Source organism: Ceratotherium simum, chromosome 31, assembly GCF_057802395.1.
Source record: "Ceratotherium simum simum isolate JZ-2026a chromosome 31, ASM5780239v1, whole genome shotgun sequence".
Taxonomy (NCBI): Eukaryota; Metazoa; Chordata; class Mammalia; order Perissodactyla; family Rhinocerotidae; genus Ceratotherium; species Ceratotherium simum.
The window spans coordinates 7,330,635-7,346,580 of NC_141930.1; the positions used below are offsets into that span (position 1 = coordinate 7,330,635).

The 15,946-nt window shown below is 45.0% G+C and overlaps 1 protein-coding gene across 1 annotated transcript in view; it reads left to right on the plus strand.

Annotated features, from left to right (window-relative positions):
* Nucleotides 1-15,946, plus strand: part of ZNF704 (zinc finger protein 704) — a 215,040-nt gene that overhangs the window by 185,425 nt on the left and 13,669 nt on the right. Inside the window, exons 6-8 of the mRNA XM_087420403.1 lie at nucleotides 5,053-5,320; nucleotides 7,912-8,016; nucleotides 15,303-15,400. Coding sequence (XP_087276529.1) covers nucleotides 5,053-5,320; nucleotides 7,912-8,016; nucleotides 15,303-15,400 — 471 coding nt within the window. The remainder of the gene's footprint in view (nucleotides 1-5,052; nucleotides 5,321-7,911; nucleotides 8,017-15,302; nucleotides 15,401-15,946) is intronic.

Below are 15,946 nucleotides of genomic sequence, written 5' to 3' on the forward strand. Positions count from 1 at the left end.
GTATGTGAGAGTGATTTGTAAGATGTAAAACACTAGGTTAGGGTAGGACCCCCTGAGATTGTCTGTAAAAGTAAATGTGTATTATTTTCCCAATGGAGAGTATGCGTGACTTTGAGCATGAAAGGCATATACAGCCCAGAAAGGGTTTAAGAACCACTGTGTTAATCAGTGCTGCTGTTGCTACTCTGGTGATGCCTGATGACCTGGCTCTAGCGTTTTCTGTGGCTCAAATAAGCCCTTTATTTGTACAATCTCCACTTTTCCTTGTGTTATATAAAAACCTGTCTAAGGAAAGATAAACAAAGCTTTGGGAGCCATAGTGATTAGGGGCCACACCAGGGGGGCAGTGGGGTTCAGCAGTCCTGACTTTTGGTCTCTGGGTCATTCTTATCCAGGGATTTGGGACTTAGAAGGGACCTTGAGAAGCTGTAGGTCATAACCAGTATGCATAAGGCAGATCCAAACGCACGACCAGGCCCCCAGATGCTGGACACAGAGGCAGCCTTTCAACAAGATGAGTGTCGAGAAATCAACACTACCGACACTTTGCCCAACAAGGGATAAATTTAGGAAGTGCATCATCCTTAAAAAGTGGTATAATGGGGCCGGCCCCGTGGCATAGCAGTTAAGTGCGTGCACTCTGCTGCTGGCGGCCCGGGTTCGGATCCCGGGCGCGCACCGATGCACCGCTTGTCAGGCCATGCTGTGGTGGCGTCCCATATAAAGTGGAGGAAGATGGGCACAGGTGTTAGCTCAGAGCCGGTCTTCCTCAGCAAAAAAGAGGAGGATTGGCATGGATGTTAGCTGATCTTCCTCACAAAAAAAATAAATAAATAAAAAATAGTGGTATAAAAGGGCCGGCCCGGTGACATAGTGGATAAGTTCGTGTGCTCCGCTTCGGCAGCCCAGGGTTCTCGGGCTCAGATCCCGGGTGCGGACTTGCACACCGCTCATCAAACTGTGCTGTGGGGGCGTCCCGTGTACAAAATAGAGGAAGATGGGCACAGAGTCAATCTTACTTGAGCAAAAAGAGGAAGATTGGCAATGGATGTTAGCTCAGGGCCAATCTTCCTCACACACACACAAAAAAAGTGGTATAAAGAGAAAATGAAAATGGGTCCTGAGGCGGTTTTGCTGGTCTGTGTGGGTGGGCTCCTTCAATGACTGTGGAGAAAAGCAGGGCTCTAGCTCCCTGACCCATAGGGCTGATGTTTGGGGACACGGCCAGACCCTTCCAGAACACAGCACACAGCTCACCAAGCACTGTGGGTGTGGCCCAGCAAGGCTGGGCTTCTGTTCCTCAAGCCAGAGGGTCCGCCTTCATCCTCTGAGAAACCCCACACTGAAACCCTGCAGGGCAGGACGCCTCATCCCTGTTCCTGAAGCTTTCGGGCAAGGAAATCCCACCGTGTCTCCCTCAAACCTCATTGTCAGGACCACTCACAGTGTGAATAGCTCCGAGTTATTTAAAAGTTTAGAAAGAACTTCCCGAAGCTATAATCAGGGACTAGGGTGTTTGTTTTAAAGTCCATCTGCCCAGAAAATGGAATCATATTCCGCACCTCGCAGAAGCACATGGCGTGTGAGTGTATTTATAGACTATGAGTGGCATCACACAATTTTCCTCTGAGATCCCGGGGTGCTTGCGTGGTGGGTGAAATTCACAATGCAGCCACGGTCTTTGCCTTCCTAGGAGTCCCCATTTCCCCTGTACTCTTCACATTGCCTTGGTGAGTTCCAGTTCACAACCCTGCCAGCCACTGCGCAGGAATGGGCCTGGGTTAGCAGGACTCCGGGTCGATCTGGGTGTCTGAAGCCTGGGGCCTGAGCTCCGTCATAGACCGGGAGAGAGAAATTGCCTTTGCCTTAATCCCTGAGCTCAGTTAGGAGTCTATAGGACGATGGAACGTGTGTCATGAGTGTTGGCTGTGTATCAGGGTGGGGAGGGGAGCCTTCCAGAGCCCGGAGAACACAGATCATCTGATGTGGCTGCAGTGCACACTGTGGCAGTGTAGAAACAGCCCACGGCTCTTCTCTTAAATCTCACTCCCTTCTCGTGCACTGGGGCTGATCCTGATTTATCTCCGTGTGGGACGCTTCGTGTCCCCCGGGCCTGTGTGTCTATTAGTAGCACTCGGCAGCCAGCAGCAACTGGGCCTGCCCTTTACTGGAAAGGAAGTGGGGATGGGAATAGAACCGATGTGCATTCCTCGTCCCATTCTCTGGGGTCTTTAATGGTATGCCTGTCAGAAAGCCCAGCCTGGCCGGACCTGATACGGCATGAAGACACGCCTCCCAGACGCCCAGGCCTGGGAGCTCAGGGAAGCGGACCCAGGCTGGCAGAAGCCACTGATCTGGCCAGACAGAAAGGGGGGGGGGGCAGTTATTATAGTTTCCATGTAGGGACTGTAAGTGGGAAAAAAGTTGATTCCAAGTCCGTGATCTGCTGCTGGGGGCTGTGTCCATGAAATTTGGGATGCCCCCTGGAAGGGACATGTACAGAGGCCTCTGCTCAGCCGTCCCATACAACCAGGTGGCTGGATATGCACCACGTATCTAGAAATCAACAAACTGAATCATTGTTTTCTAAGGTGATGGGCAGTTATTTCATTTTATTGTACTCAAAACTGTCTAGAAAGTTTCTGTGATGGGCAGTTATTTCATTTTGTTGTACTCAAAACTGTCTAGAAAGTTTCTGTGGATAATTTTCCATGTCTGGGAGAGAAGTCTGAAAGGACCAAGAAGATTCTTTTCCTGGAGATAGTAAAAATTGAGGCCTTCTAACATCAACCTTATTTTTATTTAATAAGCATTAGTGCTTCTTATGTGTGAGGTACACTTCAAAGCACTGTCTATTTATCTGTTTAATCCTCCCAGCAGGCAGCCACTATGATGATCCCGTGTTATCAGCGAGGAACCTGAGGCACGGGGCCGTGTGTGCCGCCAGAATCACACACACAGCTAGAAGGGGTCGGGATCTGAACCCGGGACATCTGACTCCACAATTCATGGTCATAATCACTGTGCTACATCACCATCGGCTTCATTCATTCATTCACTCACTCCTTCAACATTTACTAGGCACCTGCCGTATGCCAGATACCCTGATATGTGTGGAGTGACACAAGGATGAACAAGACACAGCCCTAGAGAATCACAGGCTTAGGGAGGCGACCGAGGTTAAAAAAAAAAATACAAAAATGTACCAAGTAATTCAAGTGCATTAAATAAAATGAACACACTTCAAAGGGAGCACAAAGGATGTGACCTTTAGGAGTTAAGTCCTAACTCCTAACCTTCAGAATACATCCCAAATTTGACCTTGCGTCGCCTCCACCACACCCCTTTGCCCAACCCTGTCAGCGCCCATCTGGGTCATCAATGACCAGCCTCCTCGCTGGTCTCCCCTCCTGCTCTTGCCCTCTTGTCCTCTATTCTCCAGACAACAGCCAGAATGATCCTTTTAAAAAGTCACAGGGATTCCTCAAAACCCCAGTGGCTTCCATCACATTCAGAATAAACTCCAAAGCCATTCCCATGGGCTACACAGCCCTCTGCGATCCTGCCTCTGCCTTCGCTCCCTCTGCTCCCATCCGTGTCCCCCAGGCCCTGAGCGCCAGCCACTGGCCTCTCTGCCCTTCTGGGAGAACACCGAGCCTGCCCGCCCCACGGCTTTGTGCTGCTCCTCGCTGGGCGCTCTTCCCACGTTCCCGGCGTCTTCCCACGTTCCCGGCGTGGCCTCTCCCTCGTCTCGTTCAAGTCTCTGCTCACATCACCTCCTCCGAGAGGCTTCCTCTGAACACTATTCAGAATAATGCACCCATCACTTACCTTGCTTGAGGATACTCTTATGCTGCTTAATTTTTCTTCCTGGGATTTATCACCACCTGATATATTAAGTGTCTACTTCTTTATGGGTTTCTCATCTGCCTCTCCCACTAGACTCTGAGTTCCCTCAGGGCAGACGTGTAGTGTAAGCCCGGACAGTTCCTTTTTTTCTTTTTTGTAATTCAAGTGCCTGACTTAACCTTTGATTGCCAAGGCATCCACTTCAAAGAGGGCTATCTCGAATAAACACACGCCAGCCGGACTAAATACAGAGCCAGGCCGCCTCCCCCCACTGAGGCTCCTTTGTTGTAGAGATGTTGGTTGATTTCAGTAAGTGACCACTTGTTTTTTCTCTTCCCCTGCTTATGTTTTAAATCCCCTATACAGAGTGAGTGTGCAAAACTCTAGGTCCCCGCCCTCGACCCCAATAAAAGCAGAACCCAAGGGGCCAGCCTGGAGGCATAGTGATTGAGATCGGTGCGCTCTGCTTTGGCGACCCGGAGTTCGCGGGTTCGGATCCTGGGCACAGACCTACACCACTTGTCAGCCATGCTGTGGCAGCAGCCCACTTACAACGTAGAGGAGGATGGGCGTGGATGTTAGTTCAGGGACAGTCTTCCTCAAGCAAAAAGAGGAAGATTGGCAACGGGGTGTTAGCTCAGGGTCAATCTTCCTCACCAAAAAAAAAAAAAAAAAAATGCAGAACCCCAGGCCCGTGCGCTCTCTCTCTCTCCCCTTGACCTGGCTGTGTAGCCCCAGGTGTGTCGTATAGTTTCCAGGTCTGTAAGTAATAAACCTGTATTTTTTCAGAGTTTCCTGATGGTTACTGCTGAAGGGCATCTTGCAGTCATAATAAGAACCACAAGGGCCAGTACATTCACAACACTGGTTATTGACAGGCTGAGACCAGCACACAACAACAGTCTATCTATGATTTATTCACTGTGCTATCAGGAAATCCTAGAAAAGTGCCTGGACACAGTAGATTCTCAATAAATTGCTTTTGAATAATTGATTCAGGTTGATTGATTGAATAAATTGCTTTAAGAGGTCAAGGAAGGCTTCCCTGGAAGTGGACAGGTGAGTGTTGCAGGATAAGTAGGACTTTGCCAGGCAGACAAGACAGAGGAAAAGCATTCCAGACAGAGGGAACAGCATGTGCGCAATTACAAGGCAAGAAAACAGGTCGGTTTAGTCTGATGGCACTGCTCTCTTTTGCGTTAGGCGTGTGGGGGACTCTGACTACAGCGATGGAGAAGAGGACTTTTACTACACCGAAATCAAGCTCAACACAGACTCAGTGGCAGACGGACCGAGCAGCCTGGCCCCGGTGTCACCCTCCCAGTCCCCGGCCTCGCCTCCTGCTTTCCCCATCCCAGAGTCAAGCCGAACGGAAACTCCTTGTGCCAAAACCGAGGCTAAACTGATGACACCCTTGAGCCGCTCCGCGCCCACCACCCTCTACCTCGTGCACACCGACCACGCTTACCAGGTGACTTGCAGGGGACTGTGAGAGTAGTCACTTTGACCCCTGACCAAAGCAGTCGCGTTCTGACCTGTGAGTAAAGGATAACTCAGTGGAAAACCAGCATCACACATGTAGCCCAGTAACTGAGTTCATTTTTTTTTTTTTTATTTTAAAGCCAAGATCTCACACAGATGGGACCCTATGGTCCCCAGTGCTGACCAAAGATCCAATCCCTTACAGGTTGTTATGAAGTTTAAAATCATTAATATTGTGAAGCCCTCAGAAGGGTGCCTGGCATGTGATATAAGTATCTGTTAAATAAAAAACTAAATGAAAAGGTGAGCATTGAAAAGCTTTGGCACAATGACAGAATCGCCCTGTACCCCAAATCTGGGACTTCATGCCCTGCCTTCTGGGTTGGTAACTAACCCTGTCAGATTAGAGTATGGTTGTCAGTGGTCCCCAAATCAAGTGTCAGCATCACCCGGGAACTTGTTAGAAATGTAAATTCTTGGAATCACCTCTCAACCCCCCAGACTTGCTGGACCAGAAGCTAGGGGTGGGGCGCAGGAGGCTCTTGTAACAGACCCTCCGGGTAATTCTGCTTCACTGTAAAGTCTGAAAAGACCTTAGAGACAATCCTGCAAGTACAGGACAGGGCTAAAGCTCCTTTCCTCCGGCAATTGTTAATAACTCTTAAACGTTGATTTGTTTTAATAAAATTTCAATACATTAAAATTTTAAGCAATATTTTTCCCATAATTCTCAACTACCTTATGCAACTTTAAAAAAAACGAATCTCCTTAACATATTTGTAATTGTGTTCTCCCACCTTTGTTTTATGCACACCTTCCATATAATTGAATACTATTCAATAAATCGAAACACCAAATTGTTTTAATCATTCTCTTGTTGTTAGGTATCTACATTTTCGTCTATCCAGTTTTTTCACTATCATTAATAACTCTACTATGAAACCTCTGCGCCAGTAGCTTTTTTTCCCCTTTGAATTCCCAGAGGGTAATTACTGAGTCAGAGGATATAACATGAGCAGCTTATGGCTCTTGCTATGCATTGCCAAAATATTTTCCAATGGTGCCAGTTACGAAACCACTGTCACTAGCAACTATGTTTATAATTAGAAAAACCAAACCTGTAGGGGAAGAACTCAGCCACTTATTTAGTAGACTTAAACTCAAGAGCAATGGAATAGAGCTAATTATTAAATTAGCTGATGCATTAAATTTCATTCCTGGGGCCAGCCCCGTGGCTTAGCGGTTAAGTGCACACGCACCGGTGCTGGCTGCCCGGGTTCAGATCCAGGCGTGCACCAATGCACCACTTGTCCGGCCATGCTGAGGCGGCGTCCCACATACAGCAACTAGAAGGATGTGCAACTATGACATACAACTATCTACTGGGGCTTTGGGGAGAAAGGGGGAAAAAAAGAGGAGGATTGGCAATAGATGTTAGCTCGGGGCCGGTCTTCCTCAGCAAAAAGAGGAGGATTGGCATGGATGTTAGCTCAGGGCTGATCTTCCTCACACACAAAAATAAATAAATAAATAAATAAATTTCATTCCTGACTCTTGTTATGTTGGTCAAAAAGAATAATTCATCCCTTTGCTCTTGTTTGTCAGTGTTGCATTTAGGTCCGAAATCATGGGTTTGAAGCAGCTTAATTAAATCATTTTGCTCATCTATATGATGAGAGTTGGAACACACACTAGGTGATCTAGAAGGTCCTTCTCAAACCATATATTTATAATACTGGAATTTTTCTGTTTATAGGTATTATAAATGTTCAGCATGGAGAATATTAAAAACATAAGCAAAGAGAGAAAATTCATCCCTGGTCCCAACAACAAGAAAGTCCCTTTAATATTTTTTGTATGTCCCTCAAAACCTTGTTCTCTGTGGGTATGTATACTCATTAAAAAAAGGGGGGAGGGGGAATCTATTATAGAACTGTTTTTCCTATGCTTTGTTTTTTCCACTTAATATATCATGAACATTTTCCCATGCCAATGAGTATTCTTCAACAACATCATTTTTAATCAATCTGTGGGTATGTCATGATTTATTTACTCATTTCCCTATTATTGAACATTTATGTTTACAGTTTTTCTTTTATAATATATATTTTCTACAATAGACATCCTTGTATACATTTCCTTAGGATGAATTCTAGAAGTGGAATAGCTAATATACAGAATACTAAGAATTTTGATAAATATTGCCAAATTATCCTCCCAAAATGTTGTACCAATTTACACACCCACCGCCTCTGTCTAGAAGTGTTTGTTTCCCAATTTGATGGTGGGGAATTGTATCTCACAGGTTTCCTAAATAGGTGGGTATATGTATAATCAAATTCCTTTTCAGAAATCAACAGTCAAAAACCTTATCATTTTATACCTTAATAGATTGCTTAGATATGTAAAAAGTTTATTTCTGGCTACTCTCTTTGACTGTTTTTAATCTCCTCCTACTAGATAATTAGTCTAAGGTATTAATACAGCTGAGATCATTTCTGAGGCCCCACCTTGGTAATGACAGCTTGAGAGGCTGAGAAAAAATATTCTTTCATAACAACTTTGTTTTCTGTTCAACAGGCCACGCCCCCCGTGACCATTCCAGGATCGGCCAAGTTCACCCCCAACGGCAGTAGCTTCAGCATTTCTTGGCAGTCTCCACCCGTTACCTTCACAGGCATTCCAGTAAGTAGAAAAACAAAAAGAAATCTGGTCAAAGCCAAACGTAAATTTTTAGAGAGCAAATTGCAGAAACATGCAAGAAAAAGACAAAAATCAGAATGCCAGAAGTACTCAAATTTTTGGGTAGAAGATCAGCCCTGAGCTAGCATCTGCCAATCCTCCTCTTTTTTTGCTGAGGAAGACTGGCCCTGGGCTAACATCTGTGCACATCTTCCTTCACTTTATATGGGACGCCACCACAGCATGGCCTGCCAAGCGGTGCATCGGTGTGCGCCCGGGATCCGAACCGGCAAACCCCGGGCCGCCGCAGTGGAGCACATGCACTTAACCGCTTGCGCCACTGGGCTGGCCCAGAAGTGCTCTGTTTTTTAAGTGATATTTCTAAACTCCTTTGCAAGGTATCTCAGTGGTCCAGACAGGCCCAGCTTCTCTGTGACAAGGTGTTTTGACTGGAATTTTAGAAAACTGGAAGAAAGTTTCAGCTGTTGGAAATATATCAAGATTTTTTTATGTTGGTATATATTGTATGTTTCCAAAAGTCTTTATAAAATTAGTAGCTGAACCCAGACCCTGAACATAAGAGAAAAAGACTCTGTACATAAAAGACTCTGTACATCTATCATTATGAATAACTTTATAAAATTTGACTTTAAAATTATCGTTTGTGGGGATGTCATTTTGAAGGTTCAAATAACAAATTGAAATCACTTTTTTTCTTCCAAAGCCTGAATGATCCATGCTGATGGGTAATTTGAAAATAAATGAGTGCTGAAATATGCCATCAGGTTTAAGTAGTATATAAGAATTGGTTTGACATATTGAATGATTACTGTTTGATAAATCACCATGAATTAACTTGATGCCTAACCATTCATTTAAAAGTATATTGGGTCTTTTATAGCTTACCACAGAATAGCCATAGACCTGCCCACTGTTGATGCTCCCGGTGGGTTGTAACTCCTGATAAGGTTCAGAAAGTGGCTTATGATGATAGATATAAACCTTAGTTTCTCCTCTCCACCCCCTCCCCAAGGACCTCACAAAAGCTTGTTATTGCAACCACTGGCAGCTCCCAGAGGTTTCCAGAAAATACTAAGGCCTCCTGCAGAGCTGATAAAAATGAAAGTGGCTCAGTCAATTATGCTGTGCTCTGTCAGTGCATATTTATTAAATTCCCTAGAGGAACAGCCAACAATAAAAAGCATCCTGCTGACAACAATTTGGGAATTTGTGGCTTCCAGAAAATACTCCTGGAATTTGATTTTTAAACAATATCGTGGATCTGGAATAATTGTGAAAGTTGCCTGCTTCGTCAAAAGTGGTAACGGCTGGTCACTCTGAAAGAGCAAGAATTCAGGGAGTGACCTGGTCAGTAGATATTACAAGAGAACAGCTTACACACACAGGTATTCGTTTTGTTTCTGGGAAGAACAAGGATCTACTGAGATGGCTGTCAGAGGTTAACAATTGGTTTTTTCGGTGACTTATTTTTTTTTTTGGTAGACAAAGACAGACGCATAGTGGCTCTCCATTCACATTAGAGACAACCCTTCTAACCTAGAAAGGCAGCTACAATTACAGAATTATAGATCTGCTCTTCTGAATTCTGTTAATTCCTGTTTTTGATTTGAGAAGAATTTTCAAGAGCATACACCATATTGCTCATCTGGTGTAAAAACAAATACAGCGTGTAGATGGGACAGCCCAGTTCAGGCTTATTTTCAAATTGCCTCTGTGACCAATCAAAATGGGACTTTTTCCCCTTTGTTTTATTAATTAAATCATTTCCTTCTGAGGAGAGGAATCACTCTGAGTAGTTTTTTACTAGCCTCAAATCCTCCAAAGTTCGTTAATGTCTTACACAGTAGGGCATCAGCCAGGATGCCTTCCACTGTTTGTTTTTCAAGAGTGAAACTTTAAAACTCCTCTGCTATGGACACTGTGTATGTATATATGTCTGTCCTCATCTCAGTGCCCCAGATTTTTCACAGAGTCCCTAATTTCATTATCTATTGGTTACCAGGGACGTTCTAGACTAGAGCTTTGACAGAAAGTATATACAGTGGCTGGCTTCACTAGGTGCCCACTAAAATCCTATGTGAGCTCCCAGTTTATTCTTTCACCAGAGAATTCCCAGTCTATCTGGTGTGTAGTCTGTTGCAGCCAACACTTTAGGCTGTGTTAGCAGTCAAGCTTGGCATGCTGATTTAAAATTATAGCGATAAGGGGAGGGAGCGCTATTTTCCAAGGCTTTTGTTTTACTCGAAGAAGACAAGAGAGCTTACTACTAAAAATGTTCTTCATGTTGAGTATTCGTTGCTACACTCTCTATCAGTGCTTTAAAAAAAAATGGGTGTTTGCTGTTTGCCTCCGTCTGCTGGGGGCTGGATCTCACCACTCCGCTCCACACAGGCACGGGACCGTCACACGTCCGCTGACAGGGTGCCAGCAACTGTCCCTGAATTCTCTAGGAGTGCTAATCCCGCCCCGCAGAAGACGGGGAGCCAGGCATCTAAGAACGTGTGAATTCCTACCCTCTAAATTGGTATAATAGGGTCTTCAGACAGAAGCTCTAAAAGTTTTAAATTATAGTGAATTAGTATTAGTAATGGCTTCAAGTATATCCAAACTGAAGAACAGAGCAGTTGCCATTTTATGAAACACTCTTTAAAGGACACGTTCCTCTTTGTACTCCAAAACAAATACTCTGAGGTCGTCACCTCCATTTAGGATTTGCTTTTCTCCTGCATCTTTGAGACCTGGTATCAGACAGGGGACGCTTTTGTAGGCTTCCTAAAGAGTGGAAATAATCTCCTTCTGAGAAACACCAGGGTTTGCAGGGTTTTATTAATTCATTTGCCTACACCAGACTTCCTGAACACTGGGCTCTAATAAGTTCCCTGGGTGAGACCTCTTCCCGGAGGTGTGGAGCCAAGGAGGCCGATCTGCCTCTTTACAGATATAACTGGAGGGTCAGTCTTTTCGAGCTGAAGGCTATGGATCGAGAGGGTAGGGAGAAGACCTTCACTGATTAGAGCTTTCTTTGACCTGTTTTTCCCGACTGACCTGTCTTATCTGCTTATCTCCATTCCTTTTTCTGTGTTTTCATCACAGAAAGCTGAGAGCCCTTGGCCCCTGTATTAGTCTGCTCAGACTGCCATACAGAATACTATAGACTGGGTGGCTTCAACAACCAAGATTTATCTTCTCACAGTTCTAGAGGCTAGAAGTCCCAGATGAAGGTCCTGGCTGATTTGGTCCCTGGTGAGGGCTCTCTTCCTGGCTTGTAGAGGGCCTCCTTCTCGCTGGTTCCTCACGTGGCCTTTTCTGTTTGGGAGATGTAGGATGGAGAGAGCGCCCTGTCTCTTCTTATAAGGACACTAATCGTATTGGATCAGGGTCCTACCCTTTTGGCCTCCTTTGTCCTTAATTACTTCTTTAAAGGCCCCATCTCCAAATGGGGCCACACTGGAGATTAGAGCTTCAACACAGGAATTTAGGGGGAACACAGACTATGACGCCTAGCCAGTCACATGACCTCTCTTAAGCAAAGTCCTCAACTCGAACCCTACCTTGTAGAGTTGTATTGTTGAGCCTAATGCTGGCACTGGCTAACAGTATGGAGCATTTACTATCACTGCTGCCTGTGACGTGTCTCATGACCATAACACGGGCGTCAGAGAAAGTGGATTCTGCCTCTTTGGGACTGTCTCATATAACACAAATACACTCAACATGTGGGAAAAATGAGCCATGTTTTTTGCAGAGAATAATTTAGAGTTCTTTAAACTCTTCTGAGGTCACATTTAATCAGTAGACAAATTACAGGCATATAGCCTAATAATTTTGTTTATGTAGAAATATTACCATATAGTACTCTCCAAGTATGTTATCCACTTTATAAAACATGCTCCAAAATAGAACTTAGAGACAGTTAAGATATAAAACAAATAAAAATTGAAATGTGGAGACCACTGGGAGAGAGAGCCAAAATCATGCTTTATAGGGATTTATCTTAGGGCACACGTTATTTCCATCAATTACGTGGCAGGATGGAAGAGTGGAAAGTGCAAGGCTCTGACATCATTCAGAACTGAGTTCCAAGACCAGCTGGGTTGTTCATATCCCCAGTCCACCATTTCCTAACCGTGTGGCCTTGGCAACTTACTTAACTTCTCTATTTCCTCATCTATAAAATGGAAATGATGGCAATACTTATCGGAGAGTCATGGTGAAGATTAAGTTAGATACAAGTGGGAGGTACTTAGTTTAACAAGCTCTTGGTAAATTACTACAACGGCTACTTTTAACTCTGGGGTGCTATGCAGGCCACTTCTCTGCTCAAAGCCTGAATTATCGAATCTGCAAGATGCCGATAACAGCACTTATTTTGCAGGTTTCTTGTGAAGATTGAGAGATCATGTATAACCTGTTGGCCTGTCTTTCACATTTGCAAGCACTGGATAAATGTTAGTTCCCTATGCCAGTCATCTCTGGACTTCCCCACCCTCAGCCCCAACTAAAGTTAGAAGCTAAAACATGATTGCCTTGCTATTAAAAGTCTCAAGGAGGGGCTGGCCTGGTGGCATAATGGTTAAGTTCTGCACGCTCCACGTCCATGGCCCGGGGTTCACAGGTTGCCCTGAACCCCAGACTTAAGAGAGCCGTTAGCAGGAAGAAAGACTGTGGAGGGGTTATTCCTGCAGGAGCTACGTATTCCTCAAACCATGTTCCATGGAATTTTCAAAACCGTGGTCTTCACTTCTCCCCTAAACCTACCAGCTCACCAGCTTTCCCATTTCAGTGAGTGGCACCACCGTCCCTCCAGCAGCTCAGGCCAGAATCCTTGACTCCTTTAGAGTCATCTCTGATTCGTCTAAAGATTCTTTGTTTTTTTTTGTCCCGTGTCCTATCTATCAGCAAGTCCCAGGCTCTGCCTCTAAAGGACACAAATCCAGCCCCCTCTTGCCACCATGTCACTCCCCAGTCTAAATCACCAGTATGTTTTTCCCCTGAAATATTGCAAAAGCCTCTTAACTGGTCTTCGGGGCCGCTCTCCAGGCCGTCTCCGGTCCATTCTCCAAGGAGCCAAAGCCATCTCTTTAAAGCATTCATCAGATGCCTTATTTCCTTAAAACTCTCCCATGGTGTCCCTTGTCCTTAGCATAACATTCAAATTCCTCATCACAGCTATGAGGCGTGACCAGAATGTGCCGCCACCTGTCCCGCCCTCTGCCCACTGGCACTCTGCACATGGAGGCCTCTATCCTCGCTCTTCCTTTCTCCGCAGTACCCTATAGATCAAAGGTAACCTCCTCAAGAGGCCTTCTCTCACCTCCCTAGGTGAATAATGTCCTCTCCTTCCACAGTGCTTTGCCTACTAGCCTATTTTATTTTCTTCAGGCCCGTGTCACTAAAATGACCTCATTTGTTTATATTTTCTGTCTGTCTCCCCACTAGAATGTAGGCTCCATGAGGGCAGAGACTTTGGTTCAGTGCTGTATCCCCACAGTCTAGAACAGCCTGGTGCATAGTAAATGCTTAATAAATGTTCGTTGAATGAAGAACATCCTATAATCTCATCTCACCCCACACGAGAGGGGTATGGCAATTTTGCAAAATTTAGTACCTTCCACGTTATCCCTGGCTGATGGAAGTCGGGTCACTGTCGTGTCACCTAAACTTTTCCAGTTCTCTGACTAAATAAGGAAGTATTCTTGGGATTCTACAAGTTCTACAGGAATTTTTTTAAAATTTTTTATTGTCCTGATCCTCATTTAAAACAATTCATATGAGCATATTCTAGATGACCTGCAGTGGCTGTGAATATCTGAAGTATTCACTCCCTCTGCTATGCATCCTGGTCTGGAAGGGATGGGGGGCGGGGTTGGGTGGGGACTCTGCTCCTGGAAGAGCCTACATGTCTGTCCACATCAAATGCATACACTGAACTCGAGCACTTTTATTTCTTAAAAATTCTGTATGTTCTTCACCTCTGCTGGCCCTCACTCTACCCGACTTGAGCAAAAAGTCAAGCCGAATGGTATAGAATAATTCAGACTCCTGGCAACAGTGGTTTAAAATGTTAGGTTTTTTTCTTACCTGTTTATTTTTTTCAATTACTGTCTGTGAAAATAACACTGATGTACATTCCTTTACATTGAAAGAAAATAGAAAGTACCCGTGCCTGTACTAGAGAAAAATCAATTCTGTAAGTTTGCCTTAGGAATGTTCCCATAACTGTTGATGGGTATTGATATTTCTGTGGCCATGTTGGCTTCTAGATGATTAAGTTTTTAAATGTAGTAAATGTCTGCTCTTCTGTGTATGAAAATATTATGTTTGCTTGAAACATCTTTTATCTCTTGTTATAAAAATTAGTTTTTTGCAGCTTTTGAGAATCCCAGGAGCTGGGAAGATATTTAGTGTTGTGAGAGCGGGTGATGCAAAGAGACTGCATGAGACATCCAAGAGGAGTGGGGAACAGGGACGGAGAGGCAGAGGAGTCGGGGGGTTACACGTGCTCGGGCACCAGGCGAAGCTCAGGACAGCCCCAGCCCTGCCAGTACAAGTTCCAGGACCTCGGGCGAGTTATTTAACCTCCTCTGCCTTGTTTCCTCATCTATAAAGTGGGAACAGTAATAGTACTTACCGCATGGGGTAGCCGTGAGAATTAAAGCTGTTGCCAGCACACCTGGCACATAGGGAGTGCTCAGTAAGTATGACACGGATGACATTTGTTCCTGATTCGCGCAGGCTCTTTGCTTCTTGCCTTTATTCCTGTTTGGACCCCAGAGTCTGCCGTGTGGATGTCTTATGCAAGAAGCCATTTCTTTAGTGGCTGCAAATATCTAACAGGGCACACTGAAGGCCGAGCTCCACGTCGTGTTGTTGCTACGGACTGGCTGTAGAATTTTAGATAACCCTCTTAACCTCTCGAGATACTTTTCTTCTTTAAAGGGGAGATCATGAGGCTTGGACTAGGAATAATACTTGACGGTTTAAAATATTATTCAAGTGAAAAGATGTTACTGTGGGCAACTTGGAATGCACAGCTGTGAAGTCATGAAGATTTTTAAAGTATTAATTGTTGCTGGGTCCTTTCTGTTTGGGGATGCATTTAAATTCTGCCGTGAGCATCACCGCATCCGTTTTAGCACGTGGTCTCTGTGGAGGAAGCACTGCATCCCCGTGTCCGATGTAAGTACCACTGCCCCCGCGGCAAAGGCTGAATAAATGCATGACGGGGGGAACCTGCCCATCAGCCTTGTTTTCCGTGTATTTACCAGGTGTCTCCAACGCATAGCCACCCGGTGGGCCCAGGAGAGCAGAGACAGCACACCCACACGGTCTTGTCCTCCCCGCCCAGAGGGACGGTCGGCCTGAGGTACGACTGCTCGAAACTCCACACCCCTCATCGCGTGGGAATGACCTGAAAATAGGACAACAGCAAGGAAAAGAGAAAGCAGAGAGACGACCTTCCATGAAATTTCCCCGGAATGGACGAAACCCCCTTTCTTTCATTCCTATGGTTTTCCCCATCCACTAACTATTAATGAAAATTTGTTGTCTTTTCGGGGTGACAGTTTGCAGGAAGTTTTCTAGCAGCGTAGGTCATGGTGATTCCTGGGGCTATTTAAAGCCATGTTGCATTAACCTCTGTATATAACCAACCACAAGATACAGTTTTTAATCCAGATTAAGGAGGATTCCCTTAACCAGAATGCTAGAAATTTGAGAAGCAAGAGAGCACTCGAAAGTACATATTTATTTATTTATTTTTTTTTTTTTAAGATTTTTATTTATTTATTTTTTTCCCCCAAAGCCCCAGTAGATATTTGTATGTCATAGTTGCACATCCTTCTAGTTGCTGTATGTGGGACACAGCCTCAGCATGGCCGGAGAAGCGGTGTGTTGATGCGCGCCCGGGACC